Consider the following 20766-nt stretch of genomic DNA (forward strand, 5'->3'; position numbering starts at 1 on the left):
TATCTTTACTCTATCCCCATTTACTTATTTAAATCTTTCGCATTAGTGTTTAGTAGAACTTATAAGGTTTAGTTTAAGCAATAGCATGTGCATTACCATGTGAGTTTCAAGTGGCCATTTTAAGAGCCATTGCGCAGCTGCAAAGTTTTCCTGCCAAGCATAGGAGATGTCATACTACATAGATGCAGTAGAAGAATGCGCATTGAAAATCCCGCGTTTTCGGCCGCCATTTTAAGTCACTCGGGTTACTTGTTAGTAATACACATATGTAAGCTTCCCCTAGATACAGTATGTCGTGTGTAATGCAATATTAGTATTTACAAAACAGATTGGTTATGTGATTACATGTTATTTGAGAGGATTGCATACAAGCAAGTCTCTTTTATACGAAACCTTGCTCCATCACCGGAAACAAGCATCCTAGGACCGGTTTGTTCTTTTTGCACTCATCTTATGATCGCCTTCAACATCCCCCACCCCCTTCCTCAGTTTACCTAAGCCATGCTGTCCAAAGTTTCTAACCATTTGACTGGGCTGCAGAATATTCACTTAAATGCAGCAGCCATTAAAAAAGTTTGGGAACTGTGATCCTGAGTTCAATGGAGTGGGATCAGTGAGCATGGGATCAAAGGTTAAAATTAACAAAATATTCTGTAACTATTTTGTTGGTCTTTCACCTTCAAGAATAACATACACCTTAAATTAAAAAATAAATGTGTTCAATTTATCATAGAAAGATGCACTATTGTATGTTGTGAAACCTCTATTGGTTAATGCAATCACTGCAGATATCTATGTGTGTAACCAGAGAGTCAAAGAACTGAATTCTGGGTTGGTGCTGTAGGAAATAGTGGCTTGTGTGTTTTTAGTGTTACACGGTCCCAGTCTGGGGCAGAAAGCACTGTGAATATGTATGTTATTATATTAAACTTGCATTACATACAAGATAATATAGGCTGCCACAAAGTGCACAAAACGATTCAGGTTAAATACAAAAAGTGCTTCCAAAATATAGATATGGGTAATATGTAGACTGCACCTAGTGCACATTCCATTTTTTATAACTACCCATTAAAAACACGCACTCCACAGCTCAGGAGGAGGGCAGGGCCCAGTACACTGCTTTGCCCAGGGGCCTATAATGCTGCTAAGACTGCCCTGAACACAGGTATTGTTTTAGAGGAGATTGACTGTAAGGACTTTTCCCAAATGCTCTGTGGACCAAGCTACCTCTGGAGTGGACAGATGCACCCTGCAAAAACACACACTTTTCTGTCAAAGGGAAATCATTACAAGAATGAGTCACTGCCTTGGGATATTGAGCCTACAGAATCCTTAGATCAGTCAATGAATGTTCTATGATAGAACACCAATTGTCTCCGCCATCCATCCAAGGTGGGCGAGGAATGACCACTTCTGTTTCAGAAGCTGGTTGAATTCTTTCCCTTATGTTCAGTAATAGACCTGGGTGATCAGAGCAGGGAAGCCTCACATAGTTCCAACAGATATCTATAATAGGACAGAGAATCTAGCAGTAAAGTTCAAAATATGGCAAGCACAAGAAAGCCCCCTCCCACAGTCTGTCCCAATGCCAGTGACGACAACACAATGTCTATCACTAGCGAAATGTACAAAACAGGCCATATTTCCAAATGGAACCATTAGCAATGTTGATCTCTTTTGGGTAAACGCGACTATAAACATTCCTGAACCTCATGCGTGAATGTGCATGGCACTGTATTACTTATCATATCCTTGGGCACCCATATCTGGCACATTAACCAGCAGCATCCCTGGATGAGTCCATCATCAAAGTGGAAGGGTACATTTCATTCCCCAAACAAAGAGTGGGGGTCTTAAAGACCGCCCTGCAAACACATCTCTCGCCACGGTGCACATAGAAGACGACCCCTGAGTGGGTCAAGAACTGTGGATGGTGGGGGAGGAAGTGCTTTCAATCTAGAGTGAGAAGTCGCAAGAGTTGCAGGTAGCTAGTTTACATTTGGTGGTACCACACGCTAATAAGAGTTTCTACTCACACAACATGTGCAGTCCGCTTATGCATAATGCCATTTCAAATGGGTTGCACTGCACTTTTTTGTAATGTGTGTACTACATACACATACTGGCATACATTGGCACTGCACCTGGATGTATGTCACTGTGTGCATTATACAGTAGAGCTTTAGGTAATTACAGATAACTGACCTTTAAAACCATCTGGTTTTAAGAATATGTTTAGATTCTGCTTACATTTCTCACCATTAGAAGCTACATACATGCACATTAATCAGCCTGCTCGAGCTAATCAATTTACATTTGTTTTAGTATATCACAGATGTTCCTGTTTGCCTACAGATTAATCGTGCGCCCCCCGCAGGTGCACTTGTCACTTATTCATTAGCCATGAGGCAGTGCAATGTAAATATAATGCTGACGGCCAGGCAGGACGCGCGGGAATATTCCCCATCAAACTAAAATGGCGGCTGGCCCGTGCTTCGCGGATATTTGCAATATAGAGGAGTGACTGCGATGTAAATAGTCATTGACGAAAATACACACCTGCCTAAAAAAGACAATCTTTCGTACAAGTAGGAAGGAACTATTGTGAAAGCTAACCACCAGCATCGCATGAGCACGCACTACTTTCGAATTTAATCCAACGCTGCTAGCACAATTATGACCATTACCCAATCAAAGTAGTATTCTTAGGCTCATGGCTGTGGTGCTCTGCCTATGCTAAAATTAAAAGGTAAGTCACCAGTAAGTTCCTTGACCTCATAAAGTACACTGTGTGTAAGAAGCCTGAGTGGTACAATGGAAAAAGTGTTGCTGTTCCCGCCAGGCCAGGTGCTTGGAAAGATATCTCACACTCAGAACCATAGAGAGCAAAATGAAATAGTGTTCTTCCTCCACATACCCTCCCATGCACACAAGTGCACAAACATTACACGTGAGCCTGTAGAAAAATTAATATATGATAATAATGAATATATTACTTTAAATGAAAAACAGTGGCTCTCCACCACAAAAGATAAAACAAAACAGATACCTAGGTGATTTAATTAAAAACTAACAACAACCACCCAAAAAAGCAATCATATTTTGGACAAGAATTAGACTATTCGTTAAAATACTGGCTGCTGGATTTCTTTCAGGTGAGTGACCTCAGGAACTTGACAAACCTCTTGGGAATTTCGGGAGATCAGGTGGCCACTACAGTAGATTTCCCCTGTTTACCGTCTGTATTTGTCATCTGCAGCTGTGATGAAATACTACCCCTGTGGTTTTAAAAAAAGAACAGCGTCACACGGGGCGTGACATTGGCGCACATGCTTGACATAGTTTCCAAATCTATCAAGTATGCAGCCTCCGTTTAAATACAGTTCCCCAGCACTGGGCTTCCATTGCACCGCGACTCGCTGTCTTGGCCACCACATCTCTTCGCTGACTGTGCGGCTCATACAGCCAAGGGATAAGGTGACACCATGTCTCCAGAAGAGAGTTCGAGGACTAAGCCTGCCCAACGCGCCATTAAAAAGATTCGAACAGCTTCCTTGGTTTCCAGCTTAGCTAAAGGGTGGCAGCAGTGGGCAACGGAGAACACAGTCAGACATGCCCAAGAACCTTCTGGATGGGTGCCCAATGAGGAAAATGATCCTCAAAGTTTCCCCAAGGCAAAGCACATTAGGACAGAAGAGGTGCCGCAGCCAATTCCTGCCAGGAAACCTGCGGCAAAACCAGATGGCTCTCAGCACCAAGAGCATCCTGATGGAGACTTGTCTGGGTTCCAAATTAAGAGTAAAGAGGTGACCAAAACAATAGTTAGCAAAGTTCAGGAGAGAGGAGGGGACATCAGCTCGCTCACCGACAGGTATGAAAAGGATCAGAGCAATGCAGAGAAGAACCTCCAGGAGATTGATAAAATCATTGAGGGCAAATTGTCCCCTTGTCGAAGGAGAAAGTGCTCCAACTTGGTGAAGCAGCTGACCAAAGGCTGGAAGGAGATAGAGCAGGAAAGCGTCAAGCCTTCAGGGCCAGCACTCCAGCAGTGCCGAAGCGACAGCCTCGAGACGGAGGACAGTGGCTATGGAGAAGGAGATGGCGAGGACAAGTGTCAAGGAGAGACAGCCAAAGAGCGGGAACTGGCGGAGAGAGCAGAGGAAACCACCATCCGGATTAAAACTCCCAGGGCATCGCTGTGAGTATCTATGCCGGGGTTTGTTCATAGGGTCGCCCCGTTCAAGGACTCCCTTTAATAATCAGTTTCTCTGGAGTGAGTTGTCCTGAAAAACGTCCTGATCTCCGGTTTACCCAATCTACTTAAACATGCATGTGCGCTGAGCATTTTGTAATGCACCTGGAGGCATCAGAAAACGTTTTGACTTTTACATTTTCTCGACAAAAATCTGCTTATTTACTGATAGATTTACTGTGTCATTTATTTAGTTTAAGTGTGAAGAAACATTCTCAGAATTATAGAGAGAACAATTCCTTTCTCTGAGTCAGTTATTCTTCACCTTAATTTATGAAAATATGGAAGAAATGTAAATAGTTGCATAAGCAGGCAAATATTTGAAACAGCAATGTGGAAATTAACAGTACAGTCATTCATGAAATACATGATATGTGAGAACGATGTCATTTATTTAATCTTTACTGAACTAAACAAAAAAAGCTTTGCACAAATGAGGCATTTTGGTTGTGGTTTGATTGAGCTCTAATGTGTCTCAACCACCTCAAAATGCCGCATTCGTATGTTCCAACAACCAACATCATGTGACAGTCAGTGTTGGTGTTCAAATCAACAAAGCTGATCGTCTGTCCAGGCCTCCCGGAAGTTCTTGTATTTTTATGCTTCCTGTGACACTCAGAAAAGTGGCACAGAAATACCCCGAATATTGGACGACTATATAATTTACCTTTTTAAATGCAGTCCTCGAATAGTTGGAGACGGTTTTGGTTTGTGAGTTTTGCTGCCCCAACATGAGGAGATTGAAAGCACCGGCTTGTCCGTGCATGTGTGAAGTTCCGCATGCGCAGTGCGCACCAGAGACTGCGGCACTGACAGATGGGGAGCTTGAAGACTGAACAGAGGCGCTGCGAGACATACGCTTCACAGCACTTTGAACAGCTCTTGCTGGTATAAATGGTGGCGGTGTATGCAAGGGCACAAGTGCGAGCTTATCCCTGGGAACCATTTCCTAAAAATAAACGAGAGCGCCAATTACCAACAGCTGGCAGTGTACCATAAAGTAACTTACGTGGATAAAGAGCCCTCAGTCGCATTACTGAACCTAACGCGAAATATAACCAGACGGGGACGGCGAGTGGGATAAAGCCCGTCATGTTAACGGGGACCGCTGCACGCTGCTTTTCCGAATTTGGTAAATCAAAAAGAGCCAAAGACAAAATATGCATCATTTATTATGATAATATATTCTGAAGAAAAACTTAAGCTTATAAGTAAATAATTTAAAACAGTAATTCTATTCTACTTCTGGGTCCTATGTTAACTTGCAAACGGGGAATGGGTGCTTTGGATATTCTCTTGGACTATAGCATATTTTGAAACAAAGTCTAGCACAAACGTACTTTGGCACTCTTTAGTCCATACAAAAGCTCAGCACTTAAAGGAATTTCGGAGCAAATTGTTATGCCTAATGCACTTGCTACGAAGGTGAATGGTGGTGGTGGTGGTGGGGGGGGGGTCGGGGGGGTGGCTGTGGGAAGGACAGCATTTTCACATGAAGGACAGGGATAGGGGTTTGGTCGATCCACTCAGTGAATAACCACAGTCCTTGTCTGGGTAACCCACAAAAGTCACTAAATGAACCTCTGCCTAACCCTCTGGTAGCTTTGCACAGAAGCAGTCAGGCTTAACTTAGTGGCAATGTGTAAAGTCGTTATACAAAATATAAACCGTAGTAAAGGGAAAACACATCACATGAAAAATGCCAAACCAGTTTAGGCAAATAGAGTAAAAAATAAAAAAAGTGATACCAGAACCACAAAAAGATTTAATTGTCATAATTTTGAGTGAAAATGATGCCTAATAGCACAAAGCATCACTCTCAGTATTCTGGTCACGCTAGAACGGGGGGGGGGGGGGGGATTGTAGTGTTAGTCACAAGTTCAGGACGCCTGTGATGGAGAAAGGACCAAATACAGGAACCATGTTAGTTCTGCTGAAAAGTTACCTTCTTAAGTCCAGCGCGTATAGGCCCATTCACGCTGGAGGGGGCCACAATGAGGAAGAGCAGGTTGAGCGTTGTGGATGATCATTGCTGTCGTGTGAAGAGTCGTGTGTCACTGGAGCTTGGCTTTGGTTGATCGTTGTGGACCCTCGCTGTCAGTGCAAAGTGCAGGTGTCGCTCTGCTGGTTGATGCGGCCAGTCGCTGGCGGTACGAAGTGCAGGTCTCACCAGAGCTTCGCATTGGCAGTCATCAGGGCAGCAGAGTTTCGGTGCAGACAGGCCTGTTCATGATTGCGAGGAGCTAAACTTCAGAATGGATTTCCACCTTTTTTCTTCTTGGAAGAGCTTCCACTGGTGCTAGCCAAGGGTCCAGGACCTGGGGGCATCTCTTGGGAATCAGGACTCACTCCAGCAGATGCCAGCGCAGGGCATAGGCAGATCCAGTCAGGATCAGTTAAAGCTGGTCAGCTAGGCAGTTGCAGGAAGGCCTCTGGAAGACTGTTGTGACCCTGTAGCTCACACAGGAGGTCAGATAATTGACCCCTGGAGTCACTCTGCATAGCCTGAGATCTAAGCAAGCAGGTCCACTCTTCCTTCTTCAGAAAGCAAGGCACTCTTTCAAGCACCAGGGCAGTCCACCTAGCAGCAGGGCAGTCCTTCTGCTGAATTTTCCACAGGTCCAGGAGTGTTCTGAAGGGTGGTTCTGAATCTCCTATCCCTGATGCCAGCCTTTGTGTGGGGGAAGAGTGGATCCGGTCAATTCTTACCCTTTGTCTGGTGAGGGTCAAGATTGTCTGGGGCGACAAAAGGAAGGGCAGGACTCGTGTCATGTTCATTTCTGTGTTCTGGAGGCAAAGCCATATGAAGTGTAAGTGAGGCTGGAAACAGCCCCTGCCCAGCCATCCTGTCAGCATGGCCCACATACTGTCCACACCTAAGCCCCATTTGTCTCACTGTCTGAAAGCAATACACAAGCCCCACTGGCAGAGCTATTCACAATCTTGTGGCCCAGGACAATTGCTCAGTTAGTCCGGACAAGAAAATGGCAACTTTCTAAAAGTGGCATTTTCAGAATTGTAACTGGAAATCCGACATCGCCATTAAAGAAGATTTATAATGACAATTCATTTGAGTGTGAACAGTATTTTTCTATCTGCTCCCAATCTAAAGTGAAGTGTAATAAGGTAACCCAGTGTAAGTCAGTGGGAGAGATAGGCCTTACAACAGTGAAAAACAACTTTAGAAGGTTTTGCCTGCCGGGACAAGTAAAAATTAAGCATGCATGTTTTTAAATCCCATGTACCCTGCCCTATGATCATTTAGTGCTTACCTTAGGGATGACTTCTAAATTCTAAAAAGGAAGGTTTACGCCTGGTAAAAGGTTTATTTTGCCATGTTCAAATGGCAGCTTAAAACTTCACTATAGGCTGCAGTGGCAGGCCAGAGACATGTTTTAAAAGGCAACGTTTGTGTGTCGCATAATATGTGCTTCTGCCCACTAGTAGCAATTCATTTACAGTTCATGGGTATAGGTAGCACCATTTACTAGGTACTTAAAAGTAAATTAAATGTGCCAATTTGGTGTAGATCAATTTTACCATGTTTTAAGGAGAGAGCACAAACACTTTAGCAGTGGTTGGCAGGTAAAAAGTGCACAGAGTCCCAAATGCCAGCAAACATGGGTTCAGCAAAGGAAGGCACAAATCTGGGGTACGCCTGCAGAAAGTGCCAAGCCCAACACCTTTCAATTAAAAAAAAATACTATTATCAATGTCAGTCTAAGATTTCCTAAATTATATAAACTCAACATTATCACTTGCCTAACTTTCATTTTTGTTCTGCAGCACTGAAGAGTTATAAGACACATTTTGATTTGCACAGTTTAGTTTTTTTACAATTAGTAACCGTTAGACATTTCCCTAGTTGTTTCCTGTGCCGAGTGCCTTAGCCTCCACTACCCACTGAACAGAGCAAATGGCAGGTGGGTCTATACTATAGGAACTCCCCCAACTCAACCAGTTAACTACAGGAGGGAGAAGAAACAGGAGGGCAGCTAGCATCCTGGACCATACAGTGGGCTGGGCAAATGGAACACATAACCCCAGAGCGAGACAGCGTGGAAGGACGTGGACATAAGGAGAAAGGGGGATTTAGAGCATGAAAGGTATTGTGAGCATAGGATTAATAGGGATAGTATTGGTGGGAATCAACAAAGCATGCATGAAGCATGTGAGGAGGTAACACTGCCATCTCTTAAAAGTGAATGCTGGAAATAATCAGAACTAGATGGCTGGCTGAATCCAGCCAGCCAGTCTAGAAGTGATGAGGCTAGAAACCTTGGGTCAGTAAATAGGAGAAAGCCTATTTTACAGTGAAAATAAAGATGTATTGAGATTTAGGAGAAAGACAAAGTTGAGTGGCTGAGCTAGGTTGAGCATGAACAAAGGATGAGGAGAGCTTTTTAAGCAGCTTCAACTGTGTATAGCTTTTAGTTATATTCGCTTGTGGTGAAAATGATTGACAAGGAGCTCCTTGATGAGGTGGTCATTGGCTCTTTTCTGAACAGTATGAGAAACAGAAGGAGCTTGATATGTTCAGAACCATTGGATTCCTATATAGTTGTATTGTTTTTGGAATTGTATTTTACGAGAACTTGAGAGGACCCCAAACATGTTGAATTCTCTGTATTACACCAGAAACATCCAAGAGTGAAGGTCACAATTCTACTGAATGCTCAAGTTAGACCAATAACTGTGGCATTTCTAGTGAAATTGGGGGTCATACATTTGATCTTAATCAGAGGGGGCTTCTGTATCAAAAGTTTCCCGTACACTATTACTATTCCCGGCACCCTTCTCTAAATAGTACTGCTCCTCAGCTGGTGGCAATAACAAGGTCTGGATCATCCCCATCAAAGATATTATAACAGCAAAAAGTAAGATACATCTGGGATATACATCAATGTATATATTTCTTACAAGCCTGTGGATGGCTACTCTACTTTTGTTCCTCGCCCTGATCTCCTAGACCCTGCTTGGAAGCAGAGGGTACAGAGAGCTTGGCAGCAAGGAAGGATATTGCAGCACTGCTGCAAAACCGTACCCTCACTGCTACAAAACCAGCCCCCACCCACTGGCGTTAGGAAAGCTTAGGGGCCCCCCCGGCAAGGTACACGGAGGGGCCCCCATTCCGGATTTAATCCGGAGCTCTAAGGCCCGAGTAGTGGGTGGAGGAGGCCCCCTGCAGCTCGGGCCCCCCCCGCACTGCGGGGGGATGCGGGGGCCTGTGTTGCGCCCCTGCCCCCACCCTTCCAGCCTCCCAGGGAAATGCCCGATGCCCGCTACAGCCAGTCCAACCCTGGAAGGAAGCAAAGGGGTAGTGAGCTAAAATAACAGGGCAACTGATTACAAGGGCTCATATAGGGTTGGTGACACTATATAGTCAGCATTGTATGGAGATCCTTCCCCCTCCCTGACCTGAGACATTGCAGTAAAATGGAGCTGAACCCCGGACAGCCTGCATGCCGAGCCTGAGTGGTTCTGGTGGAGCACTCATAAAAAAAACGAGAGACAACATTCAAAATACTGACATACTGCGTGGATGCACAGGTAGGGTGTGGTGGTTACTCTGGGAATGCCAATATGCTCCAGGTGTGACTGGCATATGTGGGAGAGGGGCCTTAGTGAGCTGTGAAGTCACTCTAAAGAGGAGATTGCCAGGAGGACCCTGGACAGGTCACATTCAGGAGCTGCATCCTGCAGGGATAGGGGTAGAGGGAAGCCTAATATCTCAGAATATACACATCACCACCCTGGCTAATTACAACACAAAAATCACCATTGTATAGAGAACTTGAAATGACCTCTCTTGTGGAGAAGGGGAAATAAAGTATTATATTTTTAATCAACAACCCAGAGCCTTGCCCATGAGACCCACCCAAACCAGGAGGACACAAACCTAGGTTATACATGTCCATCATTACACAAGGAAAATCATCCATGGACTCATTAGAAGCGCCACTCAAATGTGAGGCAATTTAGAGGCATTAAATGGAAATTGTGGAGCCATCCTGGAGTACAATGCGTATAGCAGGTCGATGGCAATGTATGTGAGCTTATGAATAACGACAGAGAGCCTGGTTCAAGACATCAAACACTGAGGTAAAGCAGGAGAAGTATGTGTTGGGCTCCATTGTGCATTTGGAGAGTGAGCATGAGAAAAAAATAATTTTCTTAGAGGTGCAAACCTGAGCATTCTGGGTGTTCATGTAATGTAATGAACGATGAATGTAACTTCCCAGGAAAAAACAATTCTTGTGCAGTGAAAAATCTGTCTGAAAGCAAGGGAATCTTGTCCTCTACCAGGATATAAATAGGGTATATAGAGAGATTGACAGTGAAATGAATCCCTTTTATTTTATTACTCCATAATGTATCCCTGAGGATCTGACAGTAACAGAAAATGCAGGTTCTGAGACAAATGGCAACCTAAATGGGTGTGCCATCATTTACAAGTCAACCAGCTAAACTGCTGTAAACTTTGTAGAAAAAAAGTCAAACCAGAAAGCAATCCCCACTGAGTGATCAGAGTGTACTCTAATAGCTCCCATATATTATTCTTTATATTCCATACAATCAATGATTTGCCAACATCCGCCGGATCCCATACACAGTGCTTTCAAGTAAAACAAGAGGACTAACTTGGGAGCCTAAAAATGTTTATGAGAGAAGTAGAAACTTAGGAACACATGTTCACTTCAGTAGTTTGAATGAAGTTATCTACCTTGCATTTGTGCTATATGAAAGTGATTCAAAGTGAAAACAAGGAAACACTAGTATTGCAGGCCATAAAGGTACTGACATACTGAGTACTTACCTTCTGAAAGGTGATAATGAAGATAAAAAAGTGGTTTGGGCTTCATTTGTTTCTAGAGATGAGCAAGGCTGCGAAGATAGATAATGGAATGGTGGGACCAATAAAAGAGTAACTGGCCTTGAGCGTCACTGTAGTAAGGCTAATTTACATAAAAAAGATGAACAATCATTACATGGCTTCAGAAGTCGCATGTTTGAAGCAGTGGGAACGTGCATGCAAACTGTAACATGATGAAGAGGAATCCAGCACATATTCGTTTGTAGCCGAAACATGTCTGAATTTCAGTGAAAATGTATAGTTCACTTTATGAACTCTGGTAATCATGTTTATGTATGACTTTTTGGTGCAAACAGGAGTACAAGTGAGCGGAAACCTATCAGCCGAGTCCACCAGAAGCACAGCCAAGTGGGCAGCATAAAAGGCAAGTGGCAGAAATGGGCAGACCATCACATCATAAACCAGAAGCTGAATCCTTTCAGTGATGAGTTTGACCCAGAACTGGCAATGAGTACACGTCTGCGCAAGGGGGATGAGGGCTATGGCCGGCCAAAAGAGGGATCAAAAACTGCAGAGAGGGCCAAGAGAGCGGAGGCCCACATCCACCGCGAGATTGAAGATATGTGCTTCATCATTTCAACAATGGCTGACCCGGGAGTCAACGGCAAGTGCCAGGTCACGTTTGGGGAGCTTTTTGTCAGATATGTGCGCATCTCAGACAAAGTTGTTGGTATTCTTATGAGAGCCAGGAAACATGGACTGCTGCATTTTGAAGGGGAAATGTTATGGCAAGGAAGAGATGATCATGTCATAATAACTTTATTAGACTAAACTGAGTTATTTTCTCATGGACATTTGTGAACCTCTTACGTCTTCTAGCTACTGGAATACACTTTTTTTTAAAACTTAAACATTGGGAAAGTGAGCACAGATGATACCAGCTCAAGGCCCGCCAAGCGCACTATCTTTACCATATAAATATTTTATGTGGAAAAGTACATGTACTGTTTAGAAATCTGGAAATTTGTTAATAGGTGAAATGCATAACAAAAAAAGAAACTAAAGACACTTCTGCAAAAGCCCATACATTTAGAGGGCTCTATGTCCGAATATCGACTACAGAAACATGGTGCTACCAAAATATCATAATCACATATTGAGGACCAAAATATTAAAAAGGTAATTCCATAAAGGTAAATACAGATTTACTCTTCTTCAATCCACATCTACATAACTTAAATAAATAAATAAATATATTAAAAAAATATATGTGTGTGTGTGTGTGTATATATGTGTGTCTAGATATGTGTGTGTGTGTATATCTATATATATATTGAGAGAGCGAGAGAGCGAGAGAAAGAGTTAAGGTTGAGTAAAGTTGCCTCCCTTTACTGACTTATATACACCTATCTTGGGTATATTTTGGTCGTTGATATTTTGTCCAAGGTATCCTGGTAGTACGATATTCTGTAGTCAATATTAAGGTGAAATGACACATAAAGAGGGTGTAATCCTATCACGACTCCTTTAAACATTGTTCTTGTTATGTTTGGTCTGGGTGAGTGGCTTTTCCCATCAATTTCTGCTCTAGAACCAATGTAACATGCTTTTATGTGGAACAGGAACAACCTGGGTTTGCCATCTGTAGATTAACCGAGATTGTATCTTTAGGCCTTACCAAAACTCTCATATTATTTATTTATCTTATTTATGTATTTATTTATGATTGTCAGAAAGCATACCAAGAAATCATAGACATCAGTATCAGAAACATAGCGGCAGACTTTTTTGGGCGATTGGCAATTCCAACTCATTCAACTACATTATTTCCAAACAAATCCCAAGTACCATATTTTATTTTTTAAAATTGTGGAGCAATAGAATTGTTATACTGGGTATCATGGTACACGAATATAATAGACAAAATATTAACAACCAAAATATTGAAAGGTAAGTGCATACAGAGGAATAATAGATGTAATATTCCTAACTCCACATTCACATACTTTGAAGATATATCTGTATCATCAAAGTACACATATGTCTAGGTTGGCGTAGAAAATCTATACTTACCTTTCAATATTTTGGATTCAAAATGTTGTTCTCGATATTTGCCTCCCTCAATAATCTGGTGTCAATATCCAGAGTGCACAACTACTATGAATAATGCAGAGACCTGCAAATTAAACCTTAGATCCCTCAAAATACATAAGCCTTTTATGAAATATCCAAAATACATAAGCCTTCTATGAAACTTCCATTTAAAATAGAATTCATAATTTAGTGAACAGTGTTCTAGGCAGTAAATAATGCTACTTCATTCATAACTCCCACCTTGTCCTAACATACATTTTAGTTGCAAAATCACCAAGCTAAATAAGCACAACATCTATTATCAATATTCTTAATTCTGTTTTAAGACTAGATGGAAAGATACTATGGTTCTCTGGTATCTTCCTTTATTAAATACATGTTTAACCTATAGCTTTAACTTCTTTTGTTTTCAAGTAAACACCATCATCACCCTGTGTCTGACTTCACAGTGGATGTCGACAGATTTTTCCATGAACCTCAAAGAAGTTAATATGCAACATTTTGCAAGTGCCCGCATCGAACTATGGTCGTGTTCACATTACAATCTTCACTTTTAAATTAGTTCTAGATTTTTAAAATCTCATTTCTAAGGCCAACGACTTTTCTTTCCTGTCAGTGTATACCCTGAACAAGCCAATCCATTATTTTCTTCTGCTGAGTAAACATGCACCAGAGACATATAGTTAAACATGGGTATTGCACAGGTGTGCACACATTCCTTTAGTTATGTACTATTCTTTACATTAAATGGTTGACAAACGGAATCTATAAGGTAGTAAATGTGACAAACGCAAGTGCCAAACCACCACTCCCGTATGTGTCTTGGCGAGAAAGGTTTGCTAGTTTGATATAGGACTGCAAACTGAGGATATGCTCTGAATCCCAAACAATTTGTTTTCAAGCACAAAATCCCTCTGAATTCAAATAGGTGCAAGAAATTAAAAGCCACAAAAATACAATTATATATATTTTCTCTATATCTCTTCATAGCAGATACCTGTTCTGATCAGAAAAGGTACTTTATGTAATTCCCCCCCACACTTTTCTTTGGAGAAGACAATTTATATTATTGTGCAAGTAAACCAAATACAGTGATAATCAAGACAACATATTCTCCATTTATCTCAAAATGTTTGGTGGTGTTTTTCCACTGTATAACTATAGGGCAAGGACTCAATCTCAACTTCTGTGTACCAGTGCAGATAATACTAATTAATTTATTAGGCAGATATTCACTCCAATGCATCTTCAAACCAGAAGTTAAAGCGCTGAAATATTCCAGTACTGATATCACATCACTGCCCATTCTTACAGAACAAATACATTCTTTTAAATACACAGGGTAAACCAAACTTCCACCACCGTTTAACAGTATTGAAGAGAATGTACATCAAACCACCTCAGTTAAAAAATACATGTCTGGAAGAGGCACACTGAATTCATTTTACCCTGCTGTATAAAAACAATTTGTAAATACTTAGCAAAACCAATCATAGCAGTCTCATTTCCCATCAGTATTCGTTTTAAGCAGAGGTGCGTTGCATTCAAATTCAGCCAGTAGAGTTGTTTCAAGTTAACAGTTCCAAAACATTATGAATATGCAATCTTTGTTGACTTCCTACCACTTGGCTTGAAATTCTTCCTGTAAACTCTTATTTTTCCCAAAAGTTTTTTGTGTTTCTTTTCTTGCCATTATACTTTATTTCGACTAGTTTTTTTTAAAAGCCAACTTTGTCAAGTTCCTGAGGAAGTCAAAGTTCTAAACAAACTTCACAAAGTTCACAAAAGCATGGGCTGTCAGGCTTCCACAACTTAAATTATAAACCGGGATCCTAGAACCACTTTTCATCTGTAACCAACACTTCCCACACTGTAATCTAATACTGCAGCTTTATAGCTCATCACAGATAATATAATCACACGATTTGTGAAAAATTAGACAAAAATTGTGCATGACAATATCTTGCTTATAGTTGAAAAAAATCTCCAGTTTTAAGGCATTGCTTCCTCTGCGTTGTCCTTTTTGGCTCCTTGGTTTAATACGTTGTATAAGCCTAGCATTAGCTATGCTACATAATGCTGCTGCTTTAAAGCCTATCACCAGACTCTGATATGACTCCATGCAATGCTCAGACGAATGGCAAGACTACAACTTTTCAAACCTAAATGTGGATTTATGAATTCAACACATGATAAATCACTTGAAAGAAGGACAATGTCAGATTCGTCTATTATGCTCACAGACTAATGTTCATCCATTTAGGTCAATTTTATCAAATCTTTGATCCAAATATATTATTTGAGCGTGTTTCACTTTAAAACTGCTAGCTACAGCCAAGAGGTAAAGGATGTATTTAAGTAACTGACATGTGCATGGTGAGTGTGGATCTATATACCGAGTAACAAACTGGCATCCTGGGTGGCCCCTCTTCCTAGAGAATATCTACATTTATAGAAAAAACAAAACAAATTGATACTGAAATGGAAGTATGAATTCAGTTGTTTATAAATTAGTAGCAATTCTTCATACATAGTAATCGCCGTGCTTGTCTCTGATGAAAATAAGGCTTTTTTATTTTCATACCTGAATTTTATTGGCTGGATTTGTTCAATGTCATTTTCTTGAGGTTGGCTATAATCTTAAACCACCTCTCTTTAGTAATCCTTATTCTTGTAATGGCATCTCTGGTTTGTCATTGCTTATGGTTATAAAGAAATGTAAAAGAAAATATTTGAATTAAGAAACAAAGTTAAGTCCAAATATACTGTCTTGTAGTGTGAATTACTTAGCATGGCTTAATATGTTACATCAATATCCTCATTATGCTGCAAGGGCAATTGTCTAAGTAAAACCTGCAACAATGAACCTGAAAATGGGGTTTTAATCAGCCAATCAGTAAGGGAAATACCTCCTCCACCATGCCTTCACCATTATTTTCTCATTGTTCCCAAATTGTCTTACCACCAAAGAATACTTTGAGATTTAAAGAGCCATTTTTAGGTTAAGGAGCAAACTACCACTGACTAGTTCAGCACAGAATTATTTTCTTTCAAACTGAAAGGTACTCAGTACTCTAAATCTTCTTAGAGAAGAAAAGTGTAACATATTTTCAATAAAGTTTTTATGTGCTCTAGTAAATAATGCAATTTTGCTTTCCCATAGAGTTGTACCAAGAGGCATATATTTTTTTTGCATATTACCAAATAGATGGTTTATAACTAAAACATACTGTCTGCTTTTAGCAACTAAACTTTGTGAACAACTTCATAAAAGCAAGAAAGACTTCTCAGAAATGTGTTTCAATGTTCATTAGATCTGTTATTTTAATCAAATCCTGTGTAATTGATGCATTCATGCCAGCAAATACCAAATTATCGCCAAACGGAAATTTAATTTTAGATAGGAAAAGAAACATTTTAAGTGACTTTACAGCTAAATTAGCTATTGGTGAAAAACAGTGCAGTTGACTTCTAAAATGTACAAATATGTACACATGCCCATTAGAAGGATAACTTTGGTACTCCCATAATTCTAATCTGTCTGTACAGTAATGTTCAAAATAGCTTCCGTTAAAGAAGTCCAAAAAGCACAACATAATATGAATACACCAATTGCAATGCTTCTTTAATATGAGATTGTAAAACCAACAACATAGACTCAGCCATTCATCCTCACAAGTAATATACATTGAGGGTTTAATTAAAGATGTGCGATATTATAATATGGAAAACATTTGGAACACACTTTGGAAAGCTCACAGTAAGACTATCTAATAAGATACCATAGAATTTGCTTTCCTCCATGTCATATGCTTATGGCAATCATTAAAATAATTAATTTAAATGTTCCTGTTTATGTAAACTATTTTTATATGGTGTTGAAAACTGTTGAAAAAGTGCGTAATAAAACATCTTTGAAACATATGGCATGCAATATTTTCATCTGTGCACTCGTTATTAAAGTAAATGGTTTTGCGTAGTTATGCATGAATGCTGTTAATTTGTTTGAAGATTATTTTGTTTTTTAAAAGACAACTTCAAAAATCTGATAGACAAGTAGATAAATTGATATAGCTCACTGAAAATAGCAACACATTCAGTTGGGGTATCCTATCGTGCTATATTACATACTGCATATAAATATTCTATCTATTCTTGGAATTTCTACAGCAGATGACTAACCTTACGGGCCCTCCCAGCACTGAGCAGATGTCCAGGCTATATATCACCCAGGATTAGACAAATAGCAAGGTTTCTATTGCTTCCTGAAACTCAGTTCTCCTTCTGTCTTGAGTATCCTAACAGGCAATTAATTCCATAGTCTGGGGGCCATGGGCCATATTAGGTATTTGGCACATTCTCCTGGTTAGCGCTGGACAAACCTTTCTAATCATGAAAATGTGCCACAATACAGTGAATGCGCTGCCCCCAAGGCAGCGCAAACTTGTGCTTCCCTGGGGGCCACGCTTTCAGGTGAAAAATGGAGCAGCTGCTTTGAAGCCACTCCGTGTTTCACAGTGCAGGCTGAAACGCCCCTGACCTTTGAAGGGGGATTAGAGATCCCATTGCTGGCAGATGCAGTGAGAGATGTCTGGGGGGGGTCCATGGACACACTTTTCCCCCTTCAAAGGGCTGCAATCAGGGGGCACAGTTACAGTGTGCCCTCTTTTAGGTGGTACACTGTTAGTGCACCTCCTGACTGCTTCTTTGCCTTTGCTTCCACGTCTGTAATATGGCACCGACGTGAAAATAAAGGGATTCCCACATTTACATGGGGCCACACCCCCATGCAAATGGGGTAACATCTTCTTATGATAGCGCTGGCGCTTTATGTGCACCAGCGCTATCGGTATTGCAGAAGGGGACGCACAAGTGTCTGTGGCCCCTTCTGTAATACCAAAGTGCCCCGGGGCAGGCAAAGCAGGTGCAAACACCTATTGTGCTCCCAAGGCACTCTGGTAATATTGCCCCATATAAGCAAAGGATCGACTACCACTTTTCTGCTCTTGGACCTTAGGGGTCACTAGCCGACATGAGGCAGCAGATCTCCAAGTCGTGCTAAGAATGTAAGGTCGCATCAGGTGTTGCAACAGCCGAGAGTCCTTCTTCTTAAAAGCTTGAAGGGCCATACAGAAGACTTTAGGCTGAATCCTCTCTTTGACAGATAGATAGTGCAGGTAGACCAACGAGCTTGCAATAGAGTGGTGCCTTGGGATCCTTAAAAGAATCTGTATCACTGCATTTTGCACCACCTGCATCATCTTATTACATATTGAGGACTTCCAAAATAGAGAAAGTTGCCATAGACCAAGTGCAACAGAACTAGGGCCTAAACCACGACCCTGCATGAAGGGAAAGGTAGGAACTCTACAAGTTTTCTAAGCATTCTCAGGATGCCAAACCATCTATATGCCAAAACAACTAACTGCTAATTTTTGCATCTGAACATCTAAGGAGAGTTTATTGTCCGGCCAAATGCCCAGATTTTATTATTGTTGTTTTAGGTATGGGATAGCTCCCTAAGGAATCAAGCCAGCACACAACAGACCAGAGAATAAAATCATTACCAACCACCGTCATTTTGGTTTTGTCCCCATTAAGCTTCAAGCAACTAATTGCCACCCATTCTGCTACATCCTTCAAGACAAAGAATTTACCAGGTCAAAGTTTGAACAAGATTTAGGAGGTAGAGAGACAACTACCTGGATGTCATCAGCATTTGATATTCTTAAAAGGCCATAAGATTGAACAATCTCATCCAGAGGATGTACGTACAAGTTAAATAGTGTGGGGCTCGAAGAGGAATCCTGGGACACTCCACACTTCAAAGGTTAAGACTCTGAGTAGAGCAGCTTCTCGTAAACCCGAAAGCTCTTTCCCATTAAAAACACTGAAAGCCATTTCAATTCTAAATTTACAACACCTGCATGCGCCAACCTCTGTAGGAAAACTGAGTGCGATATGGTGTCAAAGGCCACACTCAGATCCAACAATATTGCTTCAGCCAAGCCACCCGGTCAAGGTTTTTTTAAAGTTCTTCCACAACAGCTAAAAGTGCGGTCTCTGTGCCATGTCCAGGCCAGAAGCCTATTTGAGTAGGATGGAACCTGTCACAATTTTCCAGAAATTACAATAACTGTTGATTGACATGCTTTTCCAGAACCTTGCCTACCCGAGGCAGCAAGAATAGTGGCCTATAACTTTCAGGTTTTTTTTTTAATAAAGGCCTAACAATCGCTTGTTTCCAAAAGGATACAACTAGACTACCCTGTAGAGAAAGCAAAGAGTCAAATGTAACTTCATTTACCATCACCCTGTTATAGGTAGGACTGTGAGGTTAGTAAACTACTGATCAAAGGGGATCAACCAAACTTGGCACCAGGAGTCGGTAAAGTGCCAAGAAGATACCATCAATATGCAGCTTTGCAGAAGTCCCCAAGTGGGGATGCATCGAAAATTAGTTGATACAATCTTTAGCTAACAATGAATCCATTAACATGGATACATAGGTTTACTAAACAAATCATTCCCATAAAAACATACAAGCTAAATGGCACTCTCAATTAGGGGCATGAAATAAGCCATAGTTGGAGCTTTAATTTGGACCAATATTTTCCCAATAACATTCCTATTTGTTTTCAAGGAGTTTTCAGTTTTAGGCCATAGATAATACAATAATGGCATGGCTAAAGTTATGATTTGGCACAATTTAGGCAGACCTTACAATGAGTTCTGTTCTGTTGTGAATGAAGAGTGAGTAATACTCATACATTCAATTAAAACTATTCTTTAGGAACATAAAGTTCATAGCCACTGTCTTTCAGATTATGAATGTGATTAGACCATGTGCAGAATGCCACGTGCAGTCCCAGATCAGCAATTCAAACTACTAGTGACATTTCGCCCACAATTTACTCCCCAAGACTCCTTCATGTAATAATGCCCACATTATATTTGGGAAGGATATGTGCCATTTCCTCTCCTACTATCACCTCAGCTACCAATAACTCCACACTTTGTCTCATTTGCCTTCACTTCACCAGTAATCATTAAAACAAGCATTACTTTGACACCATCCCCTTGTTTTAACCTTTGCTTTATCACCGGTGTCTAATCATAACTGAAACCCTATCTCTTACCAATATTAAATATCACATTATTTTAGTATTAAGGTATTTGTAATAAAAATTAAATGAAATAACCTTACCTGAAGCTTATTTAAATCTCATTTCTACCATTGAGCTATGATAAATATCTATTTACTTATACTTAATTATATGCAAATCACATTATTTAAATCAAATTAATGTTTTTGCCCCTAACTCTATATCATACAGATTAATGAATGCAAATATTTTTATATCCATCAAACAGCTGCAAACAAAATTAGTTAACCCCTTCGCTGCTAGGTCTTTTACCCCTCTGTACTATGCCTTTTTTGGCTATTTGGGGTAGTTCGCGCTTAGGCCCCTGTAACTTTTTGACCACATAAGGTATCCACGCCAAATTTGCTTCCTTTTCTTCCAACATCACGGGGATTCTAAAGGTACCCAGGGTTTGTGGATTCCCCTGGAGGGGACCCAGAAATTAGCCAAAATACAGC

General features: G+C 40.8%; 1 protein-coding gene across 1 annotated transcript; it reads left to right on the plus strand.

Moving 5' to 3' along the window:
- Positions 1-3397: 3397 nt before the first annotated feature.
- Positions 3398-12322, plus strand: ABRA (actin binding Rho activating protein). The gene is made up of 2 exons (XM_085605098.1): positions 3398-4201; positions 11426-12322. Exons 1-2 carry the CDS (start codon positions 3489-3491, stop codon positions 11898-11900), a joined length of 1188 nt encoding a protein of 395 aa, XP_085461224.1. The 5' UTR covers positions 3398-3488; the 3' UTR covers positions 11901-12322.
- Positions 12323-20766: the final 8444 nt, after the last annotated feature.

The sequence above is a fragment of the Triturus cristatus genome, chromosome 5_1 (assembly GCF_964204655.1).
Source record: "Triturus cristatus chromosome 5_1, aTriCri1.1, whole genome shotgun sequence".
NCBI classification, from domain to species: Eukaryota; Metazoa; Chordata; class Amphibia; order Caudata; family Salamandridae; genus Triturus; species Triturus cristatus.

Excerpts from the sequence above, each read along its gene's own strand:
- ABRA (XM_085605098.1), top strand. The coding sequence starts at position 3,489 with ATGTCTCCAGAAGAGAGTTCGAGGACTAAGCCTGCCCAACGCGCCATT. Across the intron at positions 4,202-11,425 it reads AAAACTCCCAGGGCATCGCT|GAGTACAAGTGAGCGGAAAC; the intron begins GTGAGTATCTAT and ends TGGTGCAAACAG.